This window comes from Diceros bicornis, chromosome 25, assembly GCF_020826845.1.
Source record: "Diceros bicornis minor isolate mBicDic1 chromosome 25, mDicBic1.mat.cur, whole genome shotgun sequence".
NCBI classification, from domain to species: domain Eukaryota; kingdom Metazoa; phylum Chordata; class Mammalia; order Perissodactyla; family Rhinocerotidae; genus Diceros; species Diceros bicornis.
The window spans coordinates 20,302,948-20,316,095 of NC_080764.1; the positions used below are offsets into that span (position 1 = coordinate 20,302,948).

The 13,148-nt window shown below is 39.6% G+C and overlaps 1 protein-coding gene across 1 annotated transcript; it reads left to right on the top strand.

Annotated features, from left to right (window-relative positions):
• Window positions 1-6,974: 6,974 nt before the first annotated feature.
• LOC131421749 (uncharacterized protein C12orf42-like) lies at window positions 6,975-11,833 on the top strand. Its single transcript, XM_058568548.1, has 2 exons — window positions 6,975-7,361; window positions 10,682-11,833. Exons 1-2 carry the CDS (start codon window positions 7,001-7,003, stop codon window positions 11,128-11,130), a joined length of 810 nt encoding a protein of 269 aa, XP_058424531.1. The 5' UTR covers window positions 6,975-7,000; the 3' UTR covers window positions 11,131-11,833.
• Window positions 11,834-13,148: the final 1,315 nt, after the last annotated feature.

The window sequence follows — 13,148 nt, forward strand, 5'->3', positions numbered from 1 at the left end:
GAAAAACACGATCAAGTAACAGCAAGTGGTGGCAAGGATGTGGAACAACAGAACAGCTTATACACTGCTGGTGGGAGTGCAAATTAGTAAAAACACTCTGGAAAACAAAGGGTATTATTTAACAAGGTTGAAGATATTCATACCCAAGGACTTGGCTATTCCACTCCTAGAGAAACTAGAGTATGTGCAGCAGAGGACATGTGCAAGAATGTTTATAGCAGCCTGGTTTGTAATATTAAAAAACAAAACAGGGCCAGCCCGGTGGCACAAGCAGTTAAGTGCGCTGGTTCGGATCCCGGGTGCTCACCGAAGCACCGCTTGGCAAGCCATGCTGTGGCTGCATCCCATATAAAGTGGAGGAAGATGGGCACGGATGTTAGCCCAGGGCCAGTCTTTCTCAGCAAGAAAAGAGGAGGATTGGCAGATGTTAGCACAGGGCTGATCTTCCTCACAAAAAAAAACCCAAAAAGACAAAAAATACTGGACTTCACTCATAACGCCCGTCAATAAGAGAAGGGAAGAATAAATTGTGGATATTCATATAATGAAATTCAATTGATCTGTGGCTATTGGTTTCTTTAAACTACATGTAAATATCATATCACGTATACTCCTGTAAGCACGATATTAAGTTGTAATATATGAAATTGCCTACATTTGACCATTTTTGTCCTCCAAAATGGCAATTTCATATGGTAACATATTTCAAAAAATAAAGTAATTTAGACAAAAATGTTCAGTGTGGTTTAAAAAAACCTCAGAGGCTCACAGGATTATTAGGGCTGGAAAATAATCTAGAGATTTTTTTTTTTTGTGCCGAATATTAGCCCTGAGCTAACATCTGTTGCCAATCCTCCTCTTTTTGCTGAGGAAGATTGGCCCTGGGCTAACATCCATGCCCATCTTCCTCTACTTTATATGTGGGACACCTGCCACAGCATGGCTTGGTAAGTGGTGTGTAGGTCCGCTCCTGGGATCCAAACCTGCAAACCCCAGGCTGCAGAAGCAGAGCGTCCAAATTTAACCAATATGCCACTGGGCTGGCCTCGAGAGATCATTTTAGTTCTATAGATAAGGAAACCAAGGCTTGGAGACATTCATTCAATGAATCCACTAGAAACCAAAGCAGTGGCTCTCCAATTATACCTCACATTTGAAACAATTTGTAGCCTAGCCCAGAAGTTTAAAAATAAAATATTCCAATACACATCTATGTCCCCAGGCTGGAGACTTTCTCTGAATCAAGTACAACTGAGTAAGGCTGATGGTGTCATGGGGAAGAGGTGGTATCATGGGAGGAGGGTGAAGTATATCTGAATACTATTCAGTTACCCTCTGATGCACAGTGGGAGGGGCTGACTCCATGTGTCTTTTAAGTAGAGGAAGGGAGGTTGAGCGATACTGGGAGAAGGAACATCCTTCTCCCAGAAGGCAGGGACACGCACCCTTGTACTCAGCAAGTATCTGAGCTATGACATGTGCCTGCCTCTCTTGTGGCCACTTCATTCTCCCACATCCATGGTAGACATCAGTCGTTTCCCCATGAACTAAGACATAGCCCTGGAACTCTTAACTGATGCCACAACCAATTTGGGGTACTGGTGTTTGAGATGAAACTTGTGTGCCACCCTTGATAGGGAACAAGGCACTAGAGCTGGAATGGGTGATTATGGTGAACTGAGCAACGTGGCCCAATCCCTGAGGAAAGAGAAGTGAAGTGGTTACGCTCAGACAAGTCTGCAGAAGGAGAGGATGGAGGGTGATGATGTGGACATGGAGAAGGGTAGAGCTTCTTTTAAAAGCAGTTATCTTTTAGATCAATTAAAAATAAAAGAATTCATTTTACTTATTCCTTCTCTGAGCTCTTCTTTTCTTTACGTAGATCTGAGTTCATGACCTATATTATTTTCCTTTTCCCTGAAGAATTTCTTTTAACATTTCTTGCAGGGGAGGTCTGTGGGTAATGAATTTTCTCAGGTTTTTTTTTTTTTTTTTAATCTGAGAAAGTGTCTATTTCTCCTTCAGTGTTGAAGGGTAATTTTGCTGGATATAGAATTCTAGGTTGATGTTTTTGTCTTTCAGCACTTTGTGAATATTTCATTCCACTCTCTTCTTGTTTGCATGGTTTCTGATGAATAATCTTCTTTAATTCTTATCCTTATTCTTCTAAAAGGTGTTCCTTACCACCCTGCCCCTGCCAGCTTCTTTCAAGATTTTCTCTTTGTGCTTGGTTTTCTGTAATTTGAATATGATACACCTAGATGCCATTTTTTTTTTCTTTTTGACGTTTATCTTGCTTAACATTCTCTGAGCTGCCTGGATCTATGGCCTGAATGTCTGTCATTAAGCTTGGAAAGTTCTCAGCCATTGTTACTTCAAATATTCTACCTCATTCTCTCTTTTTTCTTCTTCTGATACTCCAGTTAGGATGAATATGTTATATTTTATAAAATTGTCCCACAGTTCTTGTATTGTTCTTTTTTTTTTTTCCCATTTCTTTCTCTCTTTGCATTTTCACTTAGGAGTTCTTGTTGACCTATCTTCATGCTCACTGATTCTTCCTTGAACATTTTCAGTCTACTGATGAACCCATCAAAGGTATTCTTCATTTCTGTTATGGTATTTTGTATTTGTAGTATTTCTTTTTTAGTTGTATTTAATTTTGTTTAATAAAAATTGTATATATTTAAAGTTTACAACATGAAGATATGATACACACATACATAGCGCAATTATTACTGCAGTCAAACTAATTAACATGTCATCTCCTCACAGTTACCACTTTTCGTGTGTGTGATGAGAGCACCTGAAATCTACTCTTTCAGCAAATTTCCAGTATTCAATACAGTGTTATTAACTATAGTCCTCATGCTGTACATTTGATGTCTAGACATTCATCCTACATAAGAGCAACTGTGCACCCTTTGACCAATGTCTCTCCATTTCCCCCTTCTCCCTGCCCCTGGTAACTACTCTTCTACTCTCTGCTTTCTATGCATTTGACTTTTTTGGATTCCACATATAAGTGAGATCGTGTAGCATTTCTCTCTCTCTTTTTCTTTTTGTGAGGAAGATCAGCCCTGAGCTAACATCCATGCTAATCCTCCTCTTTTTGCTGTGGAAGACCGACTCTGAGCTAACATCTATTGCCAATCCTCCTTCTTTTTTCCCCCAAAACCCCAGTAGATAGTTGTATGTCATAGTTGCACATCCTTCTAGTTGCTGTATGTGGGACATGGCCTCAGCATGGCTGGAGAAGCAGTGCATCGGTGTGTACCCGGGATCTGAACCTGGGCCGCCAGTAGCGGAGCGCGCGCACTTAACTGCTAAGCCAGGGGGCCGGCCCCATGTAGCATTTCTTTTTGATTCTTTCTTAGAGTTTCCATCTCTCTGCTTACCTTACTTATGTGCTCTTTCATGTTGTCTACTTTCTCTATTAGAACCCTTAACATATTAATCATAGTTATTGTAAATTCCTTCTCCAGTAATTCCAACATCTGTGTTGTATCTGAGTCTGGTTCTTATGCTTACTTTGTCTCTTCAGACTGTGTTTTCTTTTGCTTTTTGGCATGCCTCATAAATTTTGTTGAAAGCCAAGCATGATGTATCAGGTAATAGGAACTGAAGAAAACAGATCATTGGTGTAGGGTTTTATGTTAATATGGCTAAGAGTTGGGCTATGTCAATGTTTGTTGTAGCTGTAGTTGCCAGAGGCTTCATATTTCTTCAGTGTTCTTGCTTTTGTCTCCGTCTGGGCTTTGGGCTTCCCTGACTGCTCTTCCTGAGGGAGAGTCTGCATTTTGCAGCTCTTTCAGCTATAACCCAGTCTTACCATACTGAAGACCTCCTGGTGTGATGATCAAGTGTGGGTGAGGGGAAGCATTCTATGATCTTATGATTAAATCTCGGTTTTTTAGTGGGTCTATGTCTTGGGTTGTGACCTTCACAAGTGTTTCTTAGCTTTTTCCCTCATCCTTAGGTGTATTGTACCTTCAAATCTCATTTGCCACAATATTATTTCAAATGAAATTCAAATGAAATTCAATTCAATCTCAAATGAAATTAGCAACAGATGGAAGACCTGTGCTGCAAAATAAGAGAGCTGCCTACACATTAAAAGAATTAGCAAAACCTGAATATTGGGGAGAATTTTTTTAACAAATTACCAAAAACAGGTACCTCAGTAGTTGGGAAAAGTAAGGTCCTTACATGAGTGAGTGAGCATGTGAAGAGGTAGCCTGGGGAACAGTTAGAGTGTGGGCTTTTGTGGGAGCTAATTTCAGTCACTGGGCCATTGGCAGAGTACTCACCCTAAGATGACAACATTAGACGTGATAGTGGTAGCATTTACTGTGGGCTAAGGCATGGACAGTAGGGTAGTGCCTGGCTGGTGGTCCGTGCTCACTATTTGTTAGCTGCTACTGTGGACATTTTCATGCCTCCCTTCATCAAGCTCAATTCATAATAGTCACATGTCTCCTCTGGCCCCATTGGCATTGATTGTATAGTAGAAAAACAAAACCCCCTCAAAATTCCAAGACCTGAGCCCCAATCCCAGCTTCTCTGATTCTTGGCTAGTGGTATGGACAAGATGCTCTGACCTCAGTTTCCTCTTCAATAAAATGAGGAAGCCACAGAGTTGTTGTCAGGCTCAGTGGGGTTACCAGGGCGAAAACAAGCAAACTGTAAAGGAATATACAAATTGAAAAGTGGTATAAAATGCTGGTTTCCGAAATGAAGACTGTCTACAGAGAGATAATACTCTGAGGAGAAAGACAACCCTGACTTCATGGCTCTAGCGTGTTCATGATTGCTGGGACTAAATAAAATTTATAACAGCATGTGAAATCTCTGATGAGTGAATTAGACAAGCTTTGATAATTATTCCCCATATATAATATTATATATATCCATATATAGAATCTACCCATTATATTGCAAATACAAAGTTACTTATTTGCTCTTCTGATAAGCAATGAAATCTCTGATTCAGAGGTAGTGACATTCAGGATCCTGGAGGTATTTAAACAGAAATGGATGATGAAGGTAGTGGGGTGAGCTTCAGATAATCTGCAAGGTCTCTTTCAACTCATAAATGCTAGGATGTGAAGGTGTGTAAAGTGCCTTCCATTCTGTTACTGATAATTTGACCAGCAGAATAAGGGCAATCAAAGGCCGTTGGTTCTATTGTTGTAGATTTTCCTTTAGGATCGAGAGTCCCAGAGCTCCTGTTTTGAAAGATTTTAGATGTCTCCCTGCATTTGGGAAAGCCTGAAAAATTGGTCTGCCATTTTAAATTCTGGGCTTTAAGATGAAATGGGGCAGTCAATTAAAATGAAAATAAAAGCTCAATCTTCCTAAAGTGTTGGAGGTAGATGAGACTTCAAGAACTCTAAAATCTGCTTATACTCAGAGCTTGCAAATGCCTTTCCACTATTCCAGGATGAATATTTATAAAATCATGTTCTAAGATGAGGATGGTATAAAAGGAGGTAAGTGACAGTGTGACTTTCATAAGGCTGGCCACAGCCCAAAGATGCAAACTGGTGGCCTATGGTGATTCAGAGAGCAGCTGTGTTTTGTGTAGCCCACACTGTATTAAAAAAAATTGAGTGAGTTACTAACATTTAAAAATCAGGAGACTTTACACATAAAAATATATATTTCTGCTTCTCCTGAAAATCCAGTAAAATCTGTCCTCATTGGGCCCACATTCCCTCATGGCAATAAAAGACAAGGTCTGAGAAGTGGCTGGACCCTGTTGATGGGACATATACTCCTAGGGTACCCCTACTTTGCCCCTTTTCTCGTTTCTATTACCTGTAGGGCCCCTGGAGACATTTACCTTGATTCTTTCTTCTGCAGACAAAGTTGTGGTGTAGGAGGAGGTTGTGCTTAGTTGGTACCTAACATGATCACCATCCTCTTTGCCACTTGACTGCACCTTGAGAACAGGGAATATGAGTCTTGTTAAGAGTTGTTTCATCCTGGCACAGTTTCTGCCACATAGAACTCAGGAAATCCACTCCCTTCCGCCTCTCATTCCACACTTTTCCACCTCCTGGTTTTTCTTCTTTCTCTGCCCCAAATCTGAACAATTTTTGGACGGTGAAACGTGCTGTTGTTAATAATTATTCTAAAACAACATGAGTATGTTGAAACTATTGTGGGTATATTAGTTTCCTAGGACTGCTGTAACAAAGAACCGCAAACTGGAGGGCTTAAGATAAAATTATTTTTTCACAGTTCTGGAGGCCAGAAGTCAGAAATTCAGATGTCAGCAAGACTAGCCCCTTCTGGAGGTTCTGAGGGAGAATCCATTCCTTGCCTTTCTCTTAGCTTCCAGTGGTTGCTGTAATCCTTGGCATACCTTGGCTTATAGATACATCACTCCAATCTCTGCCTTCGTCATTACATGGCATTCTTCCTGTGTATCTGTGTCTGTTTTTTTCTTCTTATAAGGACACTAGCCATATTGGATTAAGGGCTCACCCTGACAACCTCGTCTTAACTTGATTGCATCTGCAAAGACCATATTTCCAAATAAGGTCACATTCATAGATGCAGAGGGTTAAGACTTCAACATATCTTCTTGGGGGACACAATTCAACCCATAAGCCTCAAATTAGCTTTCTGACCTGTAAAATGGAGATAATAATAGTATCTGTTAGATACAGTTCTTGTGAGAATTAAATGATCAACACGTCCAGGCCCTCTCACAGTGCCTGCAACATAGCTTGAACTCAACAAAAACATTTTCACCCTTTTATGTCTTTTTCCACATCTTGTACCTCCTCTACATCTCTCACTCAGGCACCCAGGTCCTTGGCCTCTTTGTCACTTCTCTGTGCTCTGGATAGAAATATGAAACAAACAAAAAATTCATATATTGCCTGATTTCATCCTTTTCACCATTAATTTAGTAGGTGATATTGAAGTGCATTCTTTCAAACTGATGTGTTTACTTTTTACAGTATTTCCAGAAAAAATTCAGACTCCAATGGCATGTAAGAGACAGCTTTGTACTCGTCAGTACATTATCCCCAGATCTCCTGCTGTAAGTACAGCTTCTTCCGAAGAAGAAAGCTACAGAGAAGCCAGCCCCTCCCCAACACCATTGAGTGAATGGGACCAGACCCCATTGATCTTCACTGCCAGACGAGAAATTAATAAGAGAGACAGAGAAGCACCTAAGCAAGTCTGGAGCAGTCTATTTTTGGAACAGCAAATGACAAAAAAGTCTATTCAACTCCACTCAGTAAATCCCCTGTACTTGGAGGCTACAGGCACACACATCAATAGACACGTGAGACTTCAGAACAAGCCCTCTTGCATTTCCAAGGGAGATTCTGTCTCACCTGGTAAGTATCTCTTTGTGGTTCCTAACTCTTTTTTTCTCTTTTCAGTTGGTCACATTTTATTTTTAACTTCAACGTAAACAGCAAAGTTATTGATTCCAATGTCTTAGTCTAGAAGGTTCTATAAGAACTGTATCAGTCAGTCCTTAGTGGAAGTTTACTTGTGGCCAAGTATCGTATTGGAGAAGAGAACAAGTGTGAGCTGATGATAAGCAATTTGATGATTCAGGTATTGCACCAGATAATAACGATAATGAAAATTATTATTATCATTCCAGCCTCTACTTATTAAGCTCTTACTATGTGCCAGATACGGTGCTGAGCATTTACATTATTTTATGAAATACTCATATAACACTCTTAGGCAGATAACGTTATTATCCCTATTTTACGATAAGGAAGCTGTGAATTCATAGCACAGGATAATGTATATGATAATAAAGTGTCTTAAAATTGCATAATAGGAGGAATGATTAAAAGTAAGGAGATGGACCAGAAGGAATGAGCTTTGAAATCAGGGAGACCTGGGCTCAAATCTCCGCTTTCTTCTGTTTCAGCTCTGTAGCCATGATCGAGTCCTGTAAATGTGCTTTGAGCCCAGGTTTTTAATCTGTAAATTAATGACAATTACTACCTTGAAGAGACGTTGTAATTAGAGGATTGATATAAATAAACTTCCCCGAAAATAGTGGGCACTGAATGGCGGTGGTGATGATGGTGGTGGTATTTATGGTGCTGTTGTTTAGAGTGGAGGCAAGAAAACGTAAGGAAACAATGTATATTCCAAATATTCCAGGAGTTGTCATGTAGAAGAGGATTAGATTGATTTTATGTAGGCTTTTTCCAGGAAATTTTTTTGGTAGATTTCACTCTCAATGTTTGCACTGTTGTTGAAATTGACCAATAGAAGGGACAGATTTTGACTCAGTACAAAGGAGAACTTTCTTTGGACTAGAGGAGAATGTACTGCTTGGGCTAGACGTGCCTAAAGCAGGGGCTGCGAGACCATCTGCCAAAGATGCTGATTCAGAGATGCCTTCATTTCTGGGAGGCAGGACTTGATGATGGGATGCTGAGGACCCTGGTTGGTAACATTTTTTGAGTCTTAATGTAAAAGGCAATGTGCTAAAATTTAAACACACATCTTCACTTTTGGTCCATATGGCCACCCTCCGAGATAGGAACTGGTATTTTCCCACGGTTTAGACGCAGAATTGGAGGCCCATGGAGATTCTGTAACGTTAGGGCTGCAGCCAGGATTCCAGCCTCCATTCTGACTCCAGGTCAGATCATTTCTATATTAAGATTCGAAATATGACAATAAGAGCTCCTGGGTATTGAGCACTTACTGTGCACTAGATGCTTTACATTTTATCACGCTCTGCCCACAGACACTTAACTAGTTTGCTTTTTCATTTCCTTCAGGTCTTTACTGAAATGTCGCCTACATGAGAGGGTCTTTCCTAAGCTCCTTCCTGCTTTATTTTTCTCCTTAGGATTTATTACCAGCTGACACTTACACATTTCTTCATTTGCTTATCTATTAGTCTGCTCCCCATGCCCACTCCATCTCCCCACAACCAGACCGTAAGCTCTATATGGGCAGGGCTACTGCTTGCTTTATTCCTTTCTAAATCTCCAATGTCTAGAACACTGCCAGGCACATAATAGACATTCAAATATTAATGAACGAATAAATGAATGAACAGATTTAATCCCTCTAGCAACCCTGTGAAGTAGGTAATACAATCCTCATGTTTCAAGTAAGGACAAAGAGGCCTAGGCTAGGATTTAAATCTACGATGGTCTGAACCCAAAGCCTTATTTATTGCATTACACCATTACGCCCCGCTAAGATAGTGTGTTACAAAATGCATCAATATTGAATTGCATTCAGGGAAGGAATTCCTATTCTTTGGCTCAAGATAGAAGACAGTATATTCTGTCTAGGTCATATTCTGTTGCTCCAAATTACAGAGCCACATCACGTTCACTGGTGGAATCTTCTTGCATTGATTATTGCTTGACAATGAATGGGTCATCTGCCAAGTCTGGAAATCCAAATCAACAAACAGCTATTAAGCATCTAGTTTTCACAAAGCAGTGTTCATGGCTCTCTGAAAGCTTTTATTTACCTGGAGATATTGAAATGCCATTCCACCTTTATTTCCAGGAAATGATTCTCACATTGCAAAGTCAGATTCACTAGAAGTTTCTCACTGTTTGACTTGGGTGTGTTGGTGTGTAGCGGGAGATGCCCAATACCTACTGGACGTAGAACAATATGTGATGCGCTAAATTGAATTACCTAGTGATAGAGTGGCTGTTTCATGCCCATTGTTAGGAAGGTAACGTGCATTGTAAATCTTTTACATATTTTTTGAATTTGCGAATTATCCTGTAGGTTGTTCCAAATATTCCAGACATTTACATGCTCTTCAAAGCCCTTTCAGAACTTGTAGAAAGTGATATAAAGCATGTTAGTTGTCCTAACTCACTACAGAAGAATTAAACTTTTATTTGCATAGTCAATGGGCAGAATTTCTCAGGTAAAAACTTCAAGATTGTATATATATGATATATATATATGTACAATATATATATGTATATATATATTTGGAAATGCAGGGGGAATATATATATATATTCTTTTATAGTATTGGCTGTATTGTTATAAAAAATACCTCATCTTTTATATGAAAATATGATTTAGTTGGGCAAAAATAGAAAAAAAATCAAATCTGTTATTAGTATGTATGTATGTATAGTGTAGACCCAGGATCAGATTAATTCACTGATTGTTTTTAATTTTCAGTTGGTTTGAAATGTCTAAGAAAACTCATGTAATAATTGCCTCTTGGATTTTTAAATTATCAGTCGTAAATCCAAATGGACTGTGGATCCTTTTTTTTTTCTTTTTTTGCCTGATATCTAACTCTACTTAATTTTCCTTTCACAAACTTTCCCCAAATTTAGAATTTGAGGCCCTATTTTAGTCACCAATTCTTCTGTTTCCCTCTCTTTAGAAGTTTTAAACAGTTTTCCTTGAAATTAAAAAGTTGTGTGAGGATTCTGCAAAAATTATTTTTTGGGAAGGTGCTTGCATACAACAGGAAAGGAATAGATAGCAGTTTACTTTCTTAAAGAAACGTGGGGAATCACGTGAGGATAACTTCAGGGGATTTTTAAATTTTTTCTCTCAGCACATTACAAACATTGATGTCTGAAACATCCAGCTATCAGGAGAGGTTTTTTTAAAGTCCCAGCGGGGCGGGTAAATTCTGCACGCTTGAGTGCCACTTCTGCCCTTCTCTGCCTTCCAGGTCCCGCTCCGAGACCTTACACTGCCGCCGGCCTCTGCAGGAGAAGCCAGACCCCTTCGGCGGCGTCGAGGGTGTCCCGGAGTTCCTCAGAGCCCAAGCTAGAGGAGAGGACGGCAGCCACAGCCGGCGCTCTGGCAAACCCAGATTTCCAAAGCCAGCTCCAGGGCGCGCCCGGAAATCCAGTCGTAAGAAGCGCAGTTGCCATGGCATCGGAGACGCTCCCCAAGCATCCTCATCCCCTGGGGAAAAGGGGGCCCAGGGCGGACGCCTCCCTCCACGGCAATCTGGCAGGAGCGCCCCTTCCTCAGTTTGCCGGTGCTCCCACCCATCTCCCCTCGAAGAGGTTAATCAAGGTTTGCTCTTCTCCCCACTCCCGCCCACCCTGGCGTTTCCATACGGTTTGTTCACAGGCCCCTCCTAGGCCGGGGGTGAATGCTCACTTACGTTGACCGCTGCGAGGGAATTGTTCGGCGAGCGCTGCCCATCTTCAAATCAATGCCTGCCCAGAACAACAGAAAGGGCCTCAGATGTACTGGTTTCCACAGAACCATTGTTAGGCTTTTGTGAAGCAGTTTTGAACCTAATAAATAATGTCAAAAGTCTCTATCGCAGCCAAAAATGTTCCTTTTGAAGCATTTCTAATAGTATTTTTGTTCTGCGGTGTCTCCCAGTGTCACAAAGAATTTGTGCCTCACAATGGGGATGGGGTACATCGCGTGCCACTTCGCAATGTGCCTGCAGGGATGGCGATGACCCCTCTTTGTTTTGCTGTCGCAGGTAAACGGTTTCACTTGCCAACTTGGGCTTTGGTTTAAGGATGTTTTCTAAGGAGCTTTTGAATTTCTAAACAGAGGTTTGGAAAACATAATTGAATGTCTGTAATTTAATAGTTAACATGAAATTTGATTACTCCCGATATGCCTAGGGGAATTCTTCAGGTTATATTAAGGTTTTTATGTCAGAAACCTGAAGCTGGGTCTCCCTTTGAGGCCCTGAAACACGTGGAACTAAGTTTAATGCAAAAGAGATACTGAATTTTCTGGTTTGTAATAGAAAACAGTAGAGCAGCCTAGGGAACATTTTAACAAACTGACCATTTTGGGCAATATTTTTTAGTTTTGTTAACTTAAGTATAGCAGCTTTTCACTCTGATGCATCGCAGAGACTAACTTTGTCAAATGATTTTGAGTTTAATTTTTTCTTAATATAGTATTTTTTTCCAACATTGAGAGAGAAACACAAATCAATGTGAGCTATACATCCATATACAGTTTTGCCCTCAAGTTCTTTGCAATTTTCCCACAAGCTTGGATGCAGAGTTTGATACATGGAGTTTGTAAAAACCTACTGCATTTTTTTCCCCTTCAATTCAATTAATATATATATAGTATGCCTATTTAAGACTTATCATCAAGTCTTAAGTCCAAATTTAAGTCTTAAAGTTTCGATAACAATGAAATATTATAACCAGTAACTGCTTAACATGTAGGAGCAGATAAACTTAGTAGTTAAACTTAACATGTTTAGTCCTTTGAGAATGATTTGATTTCTTTGAATATTAGCATTCCCTAAGAGTAACCCACTTTAAAGAAAAAAGGTATCCCCAAACTTTAGAGTTTTCCTTGTTCTAGGTAATATGATTTTATAATAAATATGCTTTTATTTTTATTATTTATTTATTAACATAACTTTATTATAAGAGAATGTACAGGTTGTCAATGCTGGTTGCTATGGTTTCCCGAGGGTATAATGACATCTGCTCACCAGAGCTCCTATGAAAACCATAAGTTCAACTTCATGCCATTTGGTTGAAGAGAAGTATGTGGGCAAACTCATGGGTTTTATGTAAAATTTTGATTCTGGGATATTTTAATGTGCTATTTAATTATAAGTTAGTGCAACTGATTTCTTTTTATTTTTCAGATCAAGAAATCATTGCTTTAAGTGATTCTAAAACAATTAACCAAAAATTTGTAATGGTCAATTTCAGGAGTAGGAAATATTTTTGATATAGTAAATGGATTCTTTCACCCGTGGAAGTGCAAAATAGTGAATTCACTAAAAAAGCAATACAGAAGGAGCAATTATGTTCAGAATTAAGAGAGGAGACACAAGCAAAAGATGTAAAATATGTGGTACACCATATTCTAAAGCAGTTTCCCGAACTGTATTCCATGGAAGACTGGAATTAGAAAGATGCTTTGTGAGGTGGAGAGTCTATAGATAAATATGTCTGAGACATGTGGCCCAGCATGCTCCCTTTCATAGAGTCATAGCAACATATGAAATATCCCGAGAAATTCCACAATAAAAAACCCTGATAAACTCTGTTTAACCTAGTGTTTCTCAATTTTATTTAACTAGGGAACCCTGATACATGTGTGTGTATACACATATATGTATTTTTTTTAAGCAACACTTATCAACATCTTGCAGCCCTAGTGTCCTGTGGAACACACTTGAGTAA